At 47.8% G+C, this 15,057-nt stretch overlaps 1 protein-coding gene across 1 annotated transcript; it reads right to left on the bottom strand.

Annotated features, from left to right (window-relative positions):
* Positions 1-350: 350 nt before the first annotated feature.
* PRNP (prion protein (Kanno blood group)) lies at positions 351-12,072 on the bottom strand. Its single transcript, XM_087763067.1, has 2 exons — positions 11,940-12,072; positions 351-2,872 (listed from the first exon to the last, which is right to left on the bottom strand). The coding sequence occupies exon 2, from the start codon at positions 2,868-2,870 to the stop codon at positions 2,094-2,096; it is 777 nt and encodes a 258-aa protein (XP_087619193.1). The 5' UTR covers positions 2,871-2,872; positions 11,940-12,072; the 3' UTR covers positions 351-2,093.
* Positions 12,073-15,057: the final 2,985 nt, after the last annotated feature.

Here is a 15,057-nt window from a genome sequence, read left to right as displayed (position 1 = left end):
CCAAAAGTATGCAAAAGAGTCACATTTGGGGTCTACCTGGAGCACTGCTTAAAGACCAAATTCTTTAGCATCCTTGTGGGCAAGGGGCTTTGCAGCGCAATGAATCACATCCTGCGTAGGCTCAAACCAAACAGGTCCAAGGGTTGATCTTGAGCTTAAAATTAAAGCACCATCTGGCTGAAGGGTCCAAACTCTTCCATCTTTTTAATTGTAATTTTTAACCCTTGCTATAGTCTAAGTCATCTGACGGTGATGCTGGTTTAGGTACCTGGGAGATTTGGGTTTCTGGCAACATTAAGTAGGGCTTGAGGCTTCACGTGAAGTTGGTCAGGCTTAACGTCACTGAAACAGCAAATGTAAAAACTCTTTTATTAGATAGAAAATAGATGGAGTAAATACAAGGTACAAATGGGTGTTGACTTTCTATGGGGAGAAGAAATCCCTGGCCCCAACCAGTGCACTGGCTTTATTAGGAAATATTTGTTGGATGGTAGTGATACCATTAGTGGGAGCAGGGGAGGAGAAAAGGTTAACTGAAAATGTGGTTTTTAGTCCAAATTTAGTGCTGAAAGGGAACAAAGGCGCCCACAGGCTGGGGAGGCAGGGACAGACAGGGTGAAAAATGCTGCTTCTGTCTGCAGCGCTGCAGGGATGGGTGAGAGCTGTTTGCATGAAGGAGGCTGACGTGCATCTTGGCTTTATCCGTTTTAATTTGTACCAGACGTTGAACACTTAGAAAACTATTGGAATGGCAAATTTCGTGCATGCACTGTTACAAATTTACAAAACATTTGTGTATCACAAAGTACGGGTTACCTCAAAGCCCTGCTTTTCCGGTGAATATCCTGAAAGATTTCTTTTCTCTCTGTTTATATATATATATCTATCTTAGCTTACACCGATGCAAAAAATCATTTAGGACAGTGTCATTCAGTGCCTTGCAAAAAAAAATACACAAGAGATAATAAATATAACTCGGGGCGACTGGTTCAACAAGCGCAACTTTACAGATGCTACAGGTTTTATACAACCCAGCATTGTCCCAAACACAAGAAGCAAGAATTTTACCCACTGCTTCCACAAATTACTTGCAAAAGGTGAGGGTTTTTAGCGTCTCCCATCCCTCAGGCTTGGTTTTCCTGATGCTATTTGCCCTAACCATCCAATTTAGCTGATTTAAGTCCCTTGCTATGTGCTTGACTGCCCCAAGCATCCTTTTTGCTGTATTTTAACGTCCTTTAGGTCAAGGTGCAGAACTGTGAGCATGACTTGCCACCTATAGCATCCAAAATAGCTTCTTCTCAGGCTGTAACACACCAAGCGTTACTGCTTTCGGGGGTTTTTGGGCACCCAGCAGCACTTTTTGCCTTTAGACAGGCTAAGAAAGACAGCGAGGCTCAGCTGAAAGCAAAGTGGTGGGCGTCAACCAAAATCTGGCCGGGGCTTCAGCCTTGCTGCGGAGGAAAAAAAATTAACCACTTTATTTTTGTGTATTGCTGCAGGAGGTATTTGCAGCATGCAAGGTACGGAGCGGGCAGGTCCATAGTACAACAGCAGGTACAGTACATGAGGAAGAGTGGTTTTCAGGATTAAAGGGTTAAAATTGCAATCCGGCAGCTTGTTGCTTGAAAAACCCATATCTGACCCTCCTAAAACCCCTGTGGGGTATGTAGGTGCTCAGGTGCAACACTGCGGCATGCCCGGGGAAAGGGGTTTTGGTGGCAGCAGGATTAAGGGGATTAGGTAAAACCTTGCTAATTAGCAAAGAGGATTTTCAGAAATGCTCTTGCAGGGATGCCAAGGACCAGCTGAGCTCCTCTTTGCCTGGTCCTTCTCGGGGTGGCCCCGAGGAGGAGGTGGTGAAGGCCATTTTTTGTGCATCCAGCTCCATCACTATCCTGCCACGACGGGGACGTATTTGGGGTGGAGAAGAAAATTTTCATCCGGTTGCCTCCAGGGAGGTGACGGGGAGCGTTGGTGCCCATGCGCCCCAAGGGCTCTTCACCAAAGATGACCGCAAGCAAGAATGGCGGGGCTCGGGGGTCCCCACAAGGATATGGGTGACATCTCAAAGCTGCGGGATCCAGGGCGCATCAGTGCATGGTGAAGAGGGTGAGGAGGAGGAGGGCTGCAAGGGAGGCATCAGCGAGGTGCAGCCGGATGCCGGAGGCCAGGCGGTACTCGCGGTACTGCTGGATGCACATCTCCCGGATCACCTTCGTCACCACCTTGGTCTCCAGCTCTGTCTCTGTTTGGTTCACCGCTGCACCAGCCTCTGACGTGTTCTTCTTGGCAGCGGGTCCGATGTTGTATTCGGTCACTGTGATGTTAAAACAGTCGGCGACAAAGGCGTCCTGCGAGACAGGGCTGCTGTAATCCCGGTAGTAAACCCGATTGGGGTAACGCCCTGCATTTTCATTCCACCATCGGTACTCATCGGGGCTGTCAAAGTGATAGTGCATCCCCGACATGACGCGTCCCATGGCGTAGCCCCCCAGACCTCCCACCATGGCGCCCGCCGCCGCCGCCCCAGCCACGTGCTTGAAGTTGGTCTTGGATTTGGGGGGTTTCCATGGCTTTTGGTTGTGATAGCTTCCTCCGCTGGATGGGTTGTAACCCTGTCCCCACCCCGGGTTGTGGGGGTACCCTGGGTTGTGGGGGTACCCCGGGTTGTGGGGGTACCCCGGATTATGGGGATAGCCAGGATTTTGGGGGTAGCCAGGCTGGCGGGGGTAGCTGGGCTGGCGGTGGCTCCCCATGCCCCAACCACCTCCGCTGGGTTTGCCTTTGCCTTTCTTGGAGAAGGCGACATCAGTCCAGGCACCGAGGAGCAGGGCCACCAGGCAGCAGGTGACGAGGAGCCTGGCCATGGCTGTGGACACAAGGACAGGCAGCGTTACGGGCAGGAGGCAGAGACCCCGCAGCCCCTGCGTCTGCGCCGCCACGAGCATCACGGGCTTTAGGATCCCTTACTTATGCATCATATAAAACACACATTGTCCCCTTTAATCTGGCTGCAGAATAAACAGCTTTGGACTTAAATGCATATTTATCCTCCTTCAAACCCCTTATTTATATATATGTGTGTGTGTGTGCAAATATTTATATATATTTATATTTTTGTTTTTATATATCCCCCAGGTCCTCTGCTAGTAATGGCAATTTTAAGTAGTGGAAGAAAAGCTTTGGGGGAAAAATGCTTCACTTGGTTGGGAGGTAAAAAATCCACTTACCAAACCTGCTCTATCCAATCAGGTGATATAAATGAGATTTCTGCTGTGCAAGGACTGATGGCTGTGAACAGATTCATCCCAATCTCAAAGCTTTTGGGTACCCAGGGCTGCAAGGAGGGCAGTGCCCAGCCTTGCCCCGGAGGTTTTTTTCCCCAAAGAATGAAATTCAGCGTGTTTTGCCCAAGTCCCTGTTCATGTGCAACAGGCTTTAACTGAAGAGCAGCATTTTTCTAGTTTAATGTGTTTGCAAATATCTGCTTACTCAGCGTTTTGCTGTTGGCATCCCAGGTGTCTCCTACGTTAGTTGGTGGGCTGGCGAGGATGAAATCCCATTTTAACAAGCTCTTTCTCTCCCTATGTATAATCCATCCCATATAATACACACCAGGTCTGCAAATCCTTTGGAAAGACCTTTGGAGAACACCTCCCAAGCTGCAAAATCCCTTCAGATGCCTCCCTGCCACACCAAGGAGCGTTGAATTGCTGTTACCCTCGTGTTTAATATGTGAGTCCAGCAATAGCAAAGGGTTTTTCTGTCCTGCCCGAGGTTGAGCTATCCCCAGAAATACCCCCGTGCATGCCAGGATGCTGGGGAAGGAGAGCGAAGCATTCCCAGCGAAGTGTGGGTGGGCATTTCGCAGCATCTTTGGATGTTTTGGATGCACTTGCTGGCTCATGTTACAGCAAGAAACAATTAAGGTTTGGGTCCTGAGTGGGGTTTTTTGCGGCAGCTAATGGATTGGCTTCATTAAGAGTCACCACTCAACGCAGAGATAAGTTTAATGCAGAGAAGAGATGACGGTCTCTTGTGAGATATTGCCCTTGACAGCACAAACAGCCAGAACAAACCCTTGTTTAAGACAGAAATTATTCTGTTGCATGTTAGCTATGGGTTTACGGTCCATAAAACGCAATTTAATCTCTCTTTGAGTTCAGATAATGATGCTCTTTCTCTCCTCCCTGCCCCAAAAAAATCTGGTCTTATGTCCAGAAATGTTTGAATTAAGGTCCTTTAATGTGGGAATAAATAAGGCTGTGTTTGACTTTGACGAGATGCAGCTGTGCCCTTGAGGCTTGTTACAAACAAGTTTGCGAAAACTTAGAGGCAGCAAAATAAGGATGTGATTAGATACGTTTCTGAAAGAGAAAAGTCGCGTGCACCAGCTTGAAGAACCAATAAGTAATGCTGAAGAGACGCGTGGACGAAAGAGAGTAGCCAATGAAATGGGTTTTGCTTGCTCGTGAACACTAGATCATATTATAAAAGGGATAGATTGTAAAAATAAAGTGTCTTCGCTTGTCTTTGCCTGAACTCATATGCGGAGTCCGTGTCTCATTCCCTTCAAATGGTGACCCCGACGTGATCCGGAGGAGGCAGCGCTGCAAGTAGCGTCCGGAGGGAACCCCAGCTGAACGACTCAAGCTGACGGCAGAACCGCGGCTTTAATCCCGGGACATCACCTTAAGAAACAGGTGAGCAGCTGGGCAGTAATCATGGGAGCTAACACATCAGCTGAAGAAGAAGCTATAGTTAAACTTTTAATGCAGCTATTAGCGAAACGAGGAGTGAAGTATGACGCATATAAAATAAAATTATTACTGAAGTTCTTGCAAAAGCAAGGGGCTCCCTCTACAGTCTCAGCAGTATTTGATGTGAAAACTTGGGAACAGGCAGGGGAGACAATTTGGGAGGCGGCGTCCAGAGGGGACACCACCGCCACCAAAGTCATGACCACTTGGCGATTAGTGACTGAGACCTTGCGCTCATGGCAAGCTGGAAAAAAGGTACAAAACGCAGTCGCTCCAGCGGTGCAGATAGGGAATGATGAACTGAGTGAAAGCAAGCCCCAAGACAAGGAAGCTCTTATAGACTTGGGGAAAATTAAAAGAATGAGAACTTGGGTGAAACAAACAAGGGAACAGGACTCAGACCGCCTCCCCCAAGTTCCATTCCAATGAAATCCACTCCGTCCTGTCCCCCGTGTCCGATGCAGCCGCCCGTGCCGCAGGCTGTACCACAGCCTGAGCGAGCCTTCGACCCCCAGGATAGGTGGGAGCAGCTCCGTAGGGAAGCGCTGAAAGATGGAGAAACCGCGGGGTTCGCGTTTCTGGTGCGGCTACAAGATAATAGACCAAGTGAATGGATCCCCTTTCAATGGGATCTGATTAAGGAATTAAGGAAAACCGTCACTGTGTACGGTTTAAACGCGCCGTTTTCTCAATCACTGTTGGAAAATGTTATGACGGGACAGTTATTAACCCCATTTGACTCACGACAAGTGGCTGCAATGATCTTAACACCGACCCAGCGATTACTCTGGGAGCAAAAATGGAGGGAACACTGTGAGGTAGCCGCCCTGAACAATCTAGCGCGATGGGATGGAGATCCCCTTGCCGGAGCAGGGATACCCCAGCTGATGGGTACTGACCCTTTGCTGGATCCCCGGTTGCAGGCTAGATTAGACCCAAATATCCTTCGACAATCCGCAGCGTTAGCTCTTCAGGCGATGTTGCGGCTGCCCGAAGTGGGAAAGCCCGAGCAATTGTTTACTAGTATTCGGCAGGGGACCCAAGAACCATATATGCAATTCATTGATAGGTTAAGAGATGCACTGGATAAACAAATCGAAAATTGTGAGGCAAAAGAAGCCCTAACACTAAAGCTAGCAGTGGAAAATGCAAATACAGATTGTAAAAAATTACTGCAGGCGCTACCTGTAAACGCCACACTGGTGCAGATGATAGAGGCTTGTAATCGAGTCGGATCTATTGAACAGCATACTGCCGCGTTGGCAGGAGCGTTTGCTGCAGCCCTCAACATTGGGAAGGGTGCCGACGGGGAACGGCGATGCTATCGGTGTCATGCCACCGGACACCTAGCTGCTGATTGCCCACAGCGGGCCGGCTGAAGTGCCACTCCCAATCCTCCTACCCTATGTCCACAATGTGGAAAAGGGTGGCACTGGGCTAACCAGTGCCGTTCAAAATATAATGCGGAAGGACAACCCCTGCCAGCACGGCAGGGAAACGGGAGGCGGAGCGCGGAGCGGAGCCACGCGATGACACAAGCTCCACCGCCTCCCGGACCAAAAGACGGCCAACGCCAGGTTTCCGGCCAAGGGCAATGCTGGCCGAGAGGCCGGTTTCTGCAACAGTGACGGCAACTTCACAGACATCGTCCCCGTGGGCACCCTCGCCACCCAGACCAGAGGGAGTGCCGGACTGGATATCGCCACAATAGCAGATCTTACCCTTTGGGGATCCCATGTGCAAAAAACCCCGCTAAACGTGAAAGGACCCATTGGACAAGGATATAGTGCACTATTATTAGGTAGATCAAGCACCACCTTAACAGGCTGTTTTGTTTTGCCTGGAGTAATTGATGCCGACTATGAGGGGTGAATTCAAGCAATGGTTTGGACTCCTTCTCCCCCAGTATTTATACCTAAGGGAACCAAAATCGCTCAACTAATCCTGTTTAAAGCTACAGTTCCGCGAGCTGAAAATCGCACGTGGCACAACGCGGGATTCGGATCAACAGGGCCTCCTGCGAATTTTTGGGCCACAGACATTGCCACTATAAGACAGACAATTACAGTTACATTACACAACCCACGCGCAACTCCTTCTTGTACCCAGCTATCAGTCTTAATGGATACTGGAGCCGATGTTACTGTCTTAGCTCTTAAGGACTGGCCACGTAGTTGGCCGTTAGCCACCCCCACAGAGGGCTTGATTGGAGTCGGCGGCCTTTCTCAAACCTTTCAAAGCACCCACCTGCTCAATATCAATACCCAAGAAGGGTCTACATTTACTGTACAGCCATATGTGACAAATTTGCCCATGAGCCTGTTGGGGCGAGACGTAATGTCCCAATGCGGCTTCACCTTAAATTGCCCTGAAAATTTTCAGTAGCGGCTGTTGATGAGCGACCGACAATGAAACTTATTTGGAAAAAAGAAACACCCATTTGGATAGATCAATGGCCGCTCCCCAAAGAAAAGGTCGCTGCCCTTCAAGAACTGGTCAAAGAACAACTTCAACAAGGCCATATCACTCCTACAACCAGCCCCTGGAATTCTCCTGTATTTGTTATAAAAAAGAAGAGTGGAAAATGGTGACTGCTACATGACTTGAGACAAATAAACGAAGCTATGGAAGAAATGGGAGCGCTCCAACCCGGCTTGCCCTCGCCAACAATGATACCCCGAAATTGGGACATAATCATAGTAGACTTAAAAGACTGCTTCTTTACTATCCCACTACATCCTACGGATGCACCGCGTTTTGCGTTTTCGGTACCAAAAATTAACCGAGGCGAGCCAATGGATAGATACCACTGGACTGTCCTGCCTCAAGGAATGAAGAATTCTCCAACGATCTGTCAAACATATGTGGCTAAAGCCATACGTCCTGTACGACTAAAATTCCCGGAAATGTACATCTATCACTATATGGACGACATTTTACTAGCAGGCCCCACGAACACCATGGTGCGTGAAGCACTACCTGTTTTAAAATATGCATTGCAAAGCAAAGGACTGCAGATCGCACCAGAAAAAATTCAAATGGAAGCACCATGGAAATATCTTGGGTGGAAAATCTTACAACAAAGTATCCAACTTCAAAATGTGATCATTTCAGCAGACATAAAAACCTTGAATGATGTACAAAAACTATTGGGAAACATAAATTGGATTAGAGCGCAGTGTGGTATCGATAACTACACATTAACACCCTTATTTGAGCTACTTAAAGGAGATACCGATATTAACGCACCACGCCAATGGACGACCGAAGCAAAAAACGCACTGAGAATCATAAATGAAAAACTCTCACTGCAACAATGTCACCGACGACTTGAAAATTTACCCATACAATTATATATCTGCAACCAAAACCAACAGCCTCTAGCAATCATCGGACAATGGGAGAACAAAGGAATAGACCCTCTCGTAATGTTGGAATGGGTGTTTTTGCCACATCAACCTGTGAAAACCCTGGCTACTCGTATCAAAATGTTCGCCGCCTTGATAAAAAAGGGCAGAGAACGAATTGTAGAAATGGCTGGAGAAGAGCCTCATCTCATTGTCCTTCCTGTCGTAAAGGACTACTTAGATTGGTGCTTACAAAATAGTCTAGAACTTCAAATGGCCTTAGCAGGGTTTAGTGGAAGAATTGATACTCATCACCCCCCCCATAAAATGTTCACCTTTTACAATAATGTGAAAATTGAAGAGGCGCCACTATACCAGTGGCAACCGGTTAAGGGTCAAACGGTGTTCACCGATGGCTCAGGGAAAACAGGAAAAGCAGTCATCATGTGGCAAAAAGGTGGTCAATGGCAACACAAAATAGAACAAATTGAGGGTTCACCTCAATTAGTCGAGTTGCACGCCATTACCATGGCTTTTAGAGAATGGCCTCTAACTCCACTAAATATTGTATCAGACTCACTATATGCTGTAGGAATTGTGCAACGCATTGAAAGGGCACAACTAAAACATATACTGTTTTTGAAGTTTAAGGAGCTATTATTCTTAACAGAACAACAAAAACATCCCTATTGTGTAATCCACATTAGAAGCCATACAAACTTACCCGGGTTCTTTACAGAAGGAAATGCACGAGCCGATTACCTAACGAACATTGCATTACATACCCCAGTACCAAACACACTTCCTCAAGCTCAATTATCTCATCAATTGTTCCACCAATCTGCCAAAGCTCTTGTGAAACAATTTGTAATCTCTATGGGGGATGCAAAACTCGTTGTGCAAACATGTCCAGACTGTCAACAACAACCATCCCGCCCATTGTTTGCGACAAACCCTAGGGGACTGTCCTCCCTTCAGCTCTGGCAAACTGACGTGACTCATGTACCCAACTTTGGTCGGCAGAGATATGTTCACGTTTCCGTAGATACCTACTCCCATGCAATCTGGGCCACTGCAATGACAGGTGAAACTAGCTGGCACGTACAAAGCCACTTCCGAGCTGCCTTTGCAGCGCTTGGTATTCCAAAAGAAATAAAAACAGATGATGGCCCTGCATATGTCAGCCATGCGACACAAAAATTTTTCCACACATGGGGTATCGCTCATAAGACAGGGATACCCCATTCCCCCACAGGGCAAGCTATTATAGAACGTGCACACAGAACCTTAAAAACTCTATTGCAAAAACAAAAAGAGGGGGAAGCTCAGGAATCTCCCCAAAACAGATTAGGAAAAGCTATATATGTACTAAACCATTTATCGCTGCCTTTTCAACATGAAGATGTCACACCCATAGTCAAACATTTTAAAGCTATGGAGTCGGGAATGGCACATATATCACAGGAGAAGGCGATGGTAATGATGAAAAATTTAAATACTGGGTGTTGGGACGGGCCATATCGGCTACTAACTTGGGGTCGAGGGTATGCTTGTGTCTCAACAGATGTAGGACCTAAGTGGGTACCTGCAAGGTGCATAAGACCGGCTCTTGCATCGGATAACAGGAACGAGCAGCAGAAGACAATGAACTCCGAGAAGACTGATGGGGAATGACCCCCACGCGAACGTGAGAGCAGTTTGTGTCCATCGTTGGAGACCAGGAGTGTCTCTTTGTCCTGTCTGTAAACGGTGTTGTGGATTTGTGATCTTTTTTTTTTAATTACTATAATAAGTAAACAAGCTTTTGTGGTAGAAAAACAAAAAGGGGGATTTGTGGGAATAAATTAAGCTGTGTTTGACTTTGACGAGATGCAGCTGTGCCCTTGAGGCTTGTTACAAACAAGTTTGCGAAAACTTAGAGGCAGCAAAATAAGGATGTGATTAGATACGTTTCTGAAAGAGAAAAGTCGCGTGCACCAGCTTAAAGAACCAATAAGCAGCGCAGAAGAGATGCGTGAACGTAAGGCAGTAGCCAATGAAATGGGTTTTGCTTGCTCGTGAACACTAGATCATATTATAAAAGGGATAGATTGTAAAAATAAAGGGTCTTCGCTTGTCTTCGCCTGAACTCATATGCGGAGTCCGTGTCTCATTCCCTTCACTTTAATGTCAGTGTTTTGGTTGGGATCATTAGCAAGAGGCTTCATTAAAAGAGCAGGGAAGATGCACAAGCCTGTCCTTTGTGATGGGGAGGAAAGCCAGGCTCGGGCTGCCTGCTTGTAAAAAAATCGGGTGCAAGCCGCCCGCTTTTGAGGAGGTTTGCTGCCTTCTTCGCCCCGCAGCACCCACCTGCTGGGAGCGAGGATGAGATCAGGGGGTTAAAAATAGCTGAAAGACATGGCAAAAACTCGGATGGGTGAATGCTCCTTGGGTCCCGCCAAAAAAAAAGGAAATGGGGGAAAAAAGCAGCAAATTGGCAATTTTTAATATTTGTTTTTTAAGATGTGACTCCCCGCAGTGAGTTGCAAGGGGGGGAAAACAACTTCTGGATGAAAACAGGTTATTGCAAAGCCCCAGAGGATATTCCAGCCTGGCAGCACCGACCTGTTCCTCTAATTGCCTTGGCATAGACGAGCTCTTATAAACAGGGCAAAGGCTCGTTTGCATTTGCGCTGCTATTTATCGAACATATATAAAATTATATATGTTCCTTTTCCAGGTTAAGTAAAGGTGGCCCTTCCACCTCGGTAAAGACAGGTGACTAATGTCTTTTATTACCGAGCTCCTTGGGCAGCTGAGCTTCACCCCGAATAAATGTGGTCACTGGCACAAACCCTCTGCATGCGACGGGGACCGGGGAACCGCTTCCTTGGGCTTGGAGCTGGGTTCCCTCTGCTTGGAAATAATATTTATGATGTGACCATAATATTATAATTAAATTAGATTATTGAATCACTTCGCAGGTATTTCTTCCCTGGCTCTTTTTAACCTTCCTCCCCCAATTTTCCCTCTCTACAGGCGAACGTAGGCAATGAGAAATTAATTCAGGTGATTTATATTGGAGCGATTTATATCTGTGCTTGTGTTGGAGAACTGGAGGAAAGCCGGTGCTCCTTAAGGGCAGAGGGGGAAGCGGAAAATGGAGGATGCGAGGAGCAAGCAGCAATTACGTGCGCAGGGCTGGCAAGAAGGCGGCTTCGGGTTGGGAGAGGAAAAACAACACCCTGGTGCCAAAATAACCGTGGAAATAACCTTGTTAAGGTGCCAGGGGGAGAGAAGAAATGAAGGGAGGTGGGGAAGGGGAAGGTGGAGGAGTGAGGAGGGTGGGAAGATGCTTGGGAACAGGGGTGTCAGGACCCTCCTGGCGATGCTGGGAAGGTCCTGGCTCATGGGGAGTGAAAAATCAGGGCTGGGGCTATGGGGAAGGGGGATGGAGGCTGGCAGTTTGCTTTCTGAAAATGCCACCCCTAGTTTTTAAAAATCCCCCCCCTTTTTTTTTAACCCCCCAAATAATGGGGGAGCACAGTCCTGCGCAGCTGGGAGCTGCGGGAAAGAACAAAACCCTCCAGGTAGCTCGGGGCAGGGGGAGATTTCCCACCCGCGTCAGTTTTGAATCAGCCCTGAATAAACAAGCAGCGGCAAGAAGCAGAGCTCTGTCTTTTAAGGAGGATACTCGCCTTCGGAGCCTGAAATATCTATTTTTAGGCGGTGATGGCGGGGAGAGGAGGCAGCCCCCCATCCCCTGTGATGCTGCTCAGTGTTAAAAGCCCCCTCGCCTCCAGATTTATCCCACCCAAAGCCCCTGCGTCCCATTTTCCCTGACACTCACCAGCTGGGAACCCGTTGCTTGCTCTGGTCGAGGTGATTCAGCCTTGGCCGCAGAGCCACAGGGAGGAATAAATAGCGAGAGGGAGGAGCTGGCTCCTGCGCAGGCCAGCTCTGCACAGCCTGGCCAGCATCCATCCTCCTTCCCTAGGGAAAACCATGGCCCACACCCCACAAAATGTGGGTTCACCCCCCCATCATCCCTCCCAGCAGATACAGGCATGGGAGGCAACACCGGTGACCAAATGGGTGACTGGAAAATTGCAGCACTTGGATGGTTTATTCAAGAAATATCAATGGGATCAGCAGGGTTTGGGGCTGGTTTGGAAATCTCAGAGTTGGGGTTCTGGGAGAGGAAAGGATGCTTTTAGCGGTTGCCAGCTGCAGCTCCAAATCCATTATCCTGTGAAACAGAGAGATGCTCTGCAGGTTGATGGATAGAAAATAAAATAGGCTCAGACCCACAGGGGAAAGGATGAATCTGTCTTTTGAATTTGTTTCACTCCAGAGCAGTAAAACTCACTCCTGTGCAGAGCAGTTGTGCTTTAGGTTGAGGCACCCCAATATTTAATGGGAGGAAATGCCACAGAAGGCAATTAAAAATTGTACGGGATGCTCATGACAAGCCGGGGCTTTTACAGCACCCTTTTTCAGAGGGTAAGGGTATGTGTGGCTATAGAGACCTGAGGACCAGGATGGGGAGTTATTCCTATACTTTAGAGTTAGGATGGGCTATAATAAATGGGTTGAGTCCAGAGCAACCCAGGATGCTTACATGGTGGTTAGGAGATTCAAATGAAGCTTGAAGCTAATTGCACTGAGACTGATTTTGGCACGGGCACGCGATAGAGCCAAAACCCTACCGAGGTTTTGCTGCCCGAAATAGCTGGGCCAGGTACGGCCATCCCGGTGGCGTTCCCACCCCTGGACCACGGAGCAGAGGTAAAAGAGGATTTCCACCCTGATGCTCTATACACTTGTTTATCTATCTGGCTGGATGATGTTAAAAAAATATATAATAATTTCTGCCTGTCAGGGAAATGGGTTGTGCTGGGCGTTTTGGCTGTGCCAGGGAGACATCCATATTAATTTCTTAAGAAGAAAATTAAATAACAGGGGCAGGATTAAGGTCAGTGAGCCTGTCGAAGCTCTCTCCTACAATACACAGACATATTTATTCCTCGTGTGAATGCGCAGATGGCTCCTGATTCCCTGGTTTTGCTTTAAACACTCTTCAGTAGGCTATCTAAAATCCAAAGCCAGGAAAAGAAAGAAATACAGCTCCAGGAATGGGATGGTTGGGATGAATTCATCTGTGGCTTCTAAAAATCAGGATTTTTCTGTAATAATATATTTCAGAGGAAGTTCTGGTCTTGTTTGGGGAAATACAGAAACTCTGTCAGATCCCAGTGGCAAATTGAGAAGGACCAGGCTATTGACTTTTAATTAATCTTTAATTTATTGTGGAAGTTAGCAGTGCTAAAATCACCCAAACCAGTATATCCACAGCATCTATTTAATGGAGCTGTGTGCCACATGGTTTCTTTAGCATCTCAGGGTAAAATATCTCTCAGCAGCAAGCCAAGAGCTGCATCGATCCCCGCTGGAGGTTTGGCCCTTCTTCAGCCGCAGCTCAGGCAGCGATGGGGGACGGTGTAGCAAACACTACACATCAAGGTTATCCCCCTAGATCTCCAGCCGACCCGGGCTTTATACCCCCAGCAGTAGGTGTGTCATGTTATAAGGGGCGGAGACAAGGGAGGGTCGACCCTTAACTCTTTCCGTACAGCACGTGATCTTCCGGTCGCCAGCCCTTATCTTTACTACATTTCCCCCTCCCTTAGCTCCAGTAGTTCTGGATCTTGCTGGGGAAGCTGCGTGTAAAATAATCGATATATGGTAAGACTTATACAGACACGCATCCGTTACGTTCATAGATTTTGCCCAGTCCAGCCAGTAGTTCGTCGCGGCTCCCTCATTACTCCCCCACACCATCAGGATGCATAGGGAAATGGTAACCTGTCAAGATAAGACTCAATAGATTGATTAATGTCTATACGGTCGAATATTTCGACTGGGTACCCATTCTAGCGTCCCTTTCTCGGTTTGCACACATGCATACCCACGTCCCAAGCAACGGAGGGAATAAGGGCCCCCCCATTCACGGGTTTGCAGGTCCCGTACTTGAACCAAAGGGTAAGGCCCTTCGTTCTCATCGAGCCGGAAATGTGCCTGGGTTGCAGTCTGGGTTTTATAGGTGTTCCCTCGAATGGTATGATTTAAGGTAATTAGTGCCGTCGTCAACAGACGCTGTGCCCGAAATAAGGGAGGGTCAAGGGGAGGGGGGACCCCTGTTCGTGGGCTTATCTTTTCCCCCTCCCTAAGTCCGTCGAGTAACTCTTTTAATGTGGGGGGCGCGCGTTCTACAATGCTTTGGCCCGTTCTGTTATAGGGGAATGCCATGACTCAACTGAATATCCCAGCGCGCGCAAAAGTCCTTTGTCTTCTTGCTGACATATGCCGCTCCATTATCTGTTTTAATTTTTTGTGGGATGCCAAGTTGCGCCATACAGTCCTGCCAATGTAAAATAACTGAGAGAGCATTTTGTTTAGCATGCATAGTCGCTAAAATAACTCCACTGCAGGTATCAACTGTGACATGCAGATACTTACGTGGATTAAAGGGTTCATAAATCGTAACATCAGACTGCCATATTTGGTTGGGCTGCAACCCTCGAGGGTTTACCCCTGCCTCCCAGAGGGGACCTTTGGAACACACAGGACAAGCAGCAATCACAGAGCGAGCATCTTGCAACGTAATGCCAGCGAGCCTAGCTAAACCGCGAGCTCCACAGTGGAGGAGCTCATGCAGGCGGAAAGCTCGCCTTAGGTTAGAAGTTTCTTCAACCGCCAGTACGCTCTTTGCTAAGCTGTCCGCTATTTCATTCCCAGCAGAAAGAAAACTCGGTATGGAACTATGACTATTAACATGGATAGGACAGACAGGAGCGGTTCTCATTTGCAGTGCGGTGAGCAACATTCCGGCAATCTCTGACGTTGCCCCAAGTGCCCATCGGCACTTCTTCAGTAACTTATATACATAGCAAGAGTCTGTGATTAGA

Source organism: Nipponia nippon, unplaced genomic scaffold (genome assembly GCF_047370975.1).
Source record: "Nipponia nippon isolate SJK-2023a ecotype South Korea unplaced genomic scaffold, ASM4737097v1 scaffold_27, whole genome shotgun sequence".
Classification (NCBI taxonomy): Eukaryota; Metazoa; Chordata; class Aves; order Pelecaniformes; family Threskiornithidae; genus Nipponia; species Nipponia nippon.
This window is presented reverse-complemented; position numbering and strand designations above follow the sequence as displayed.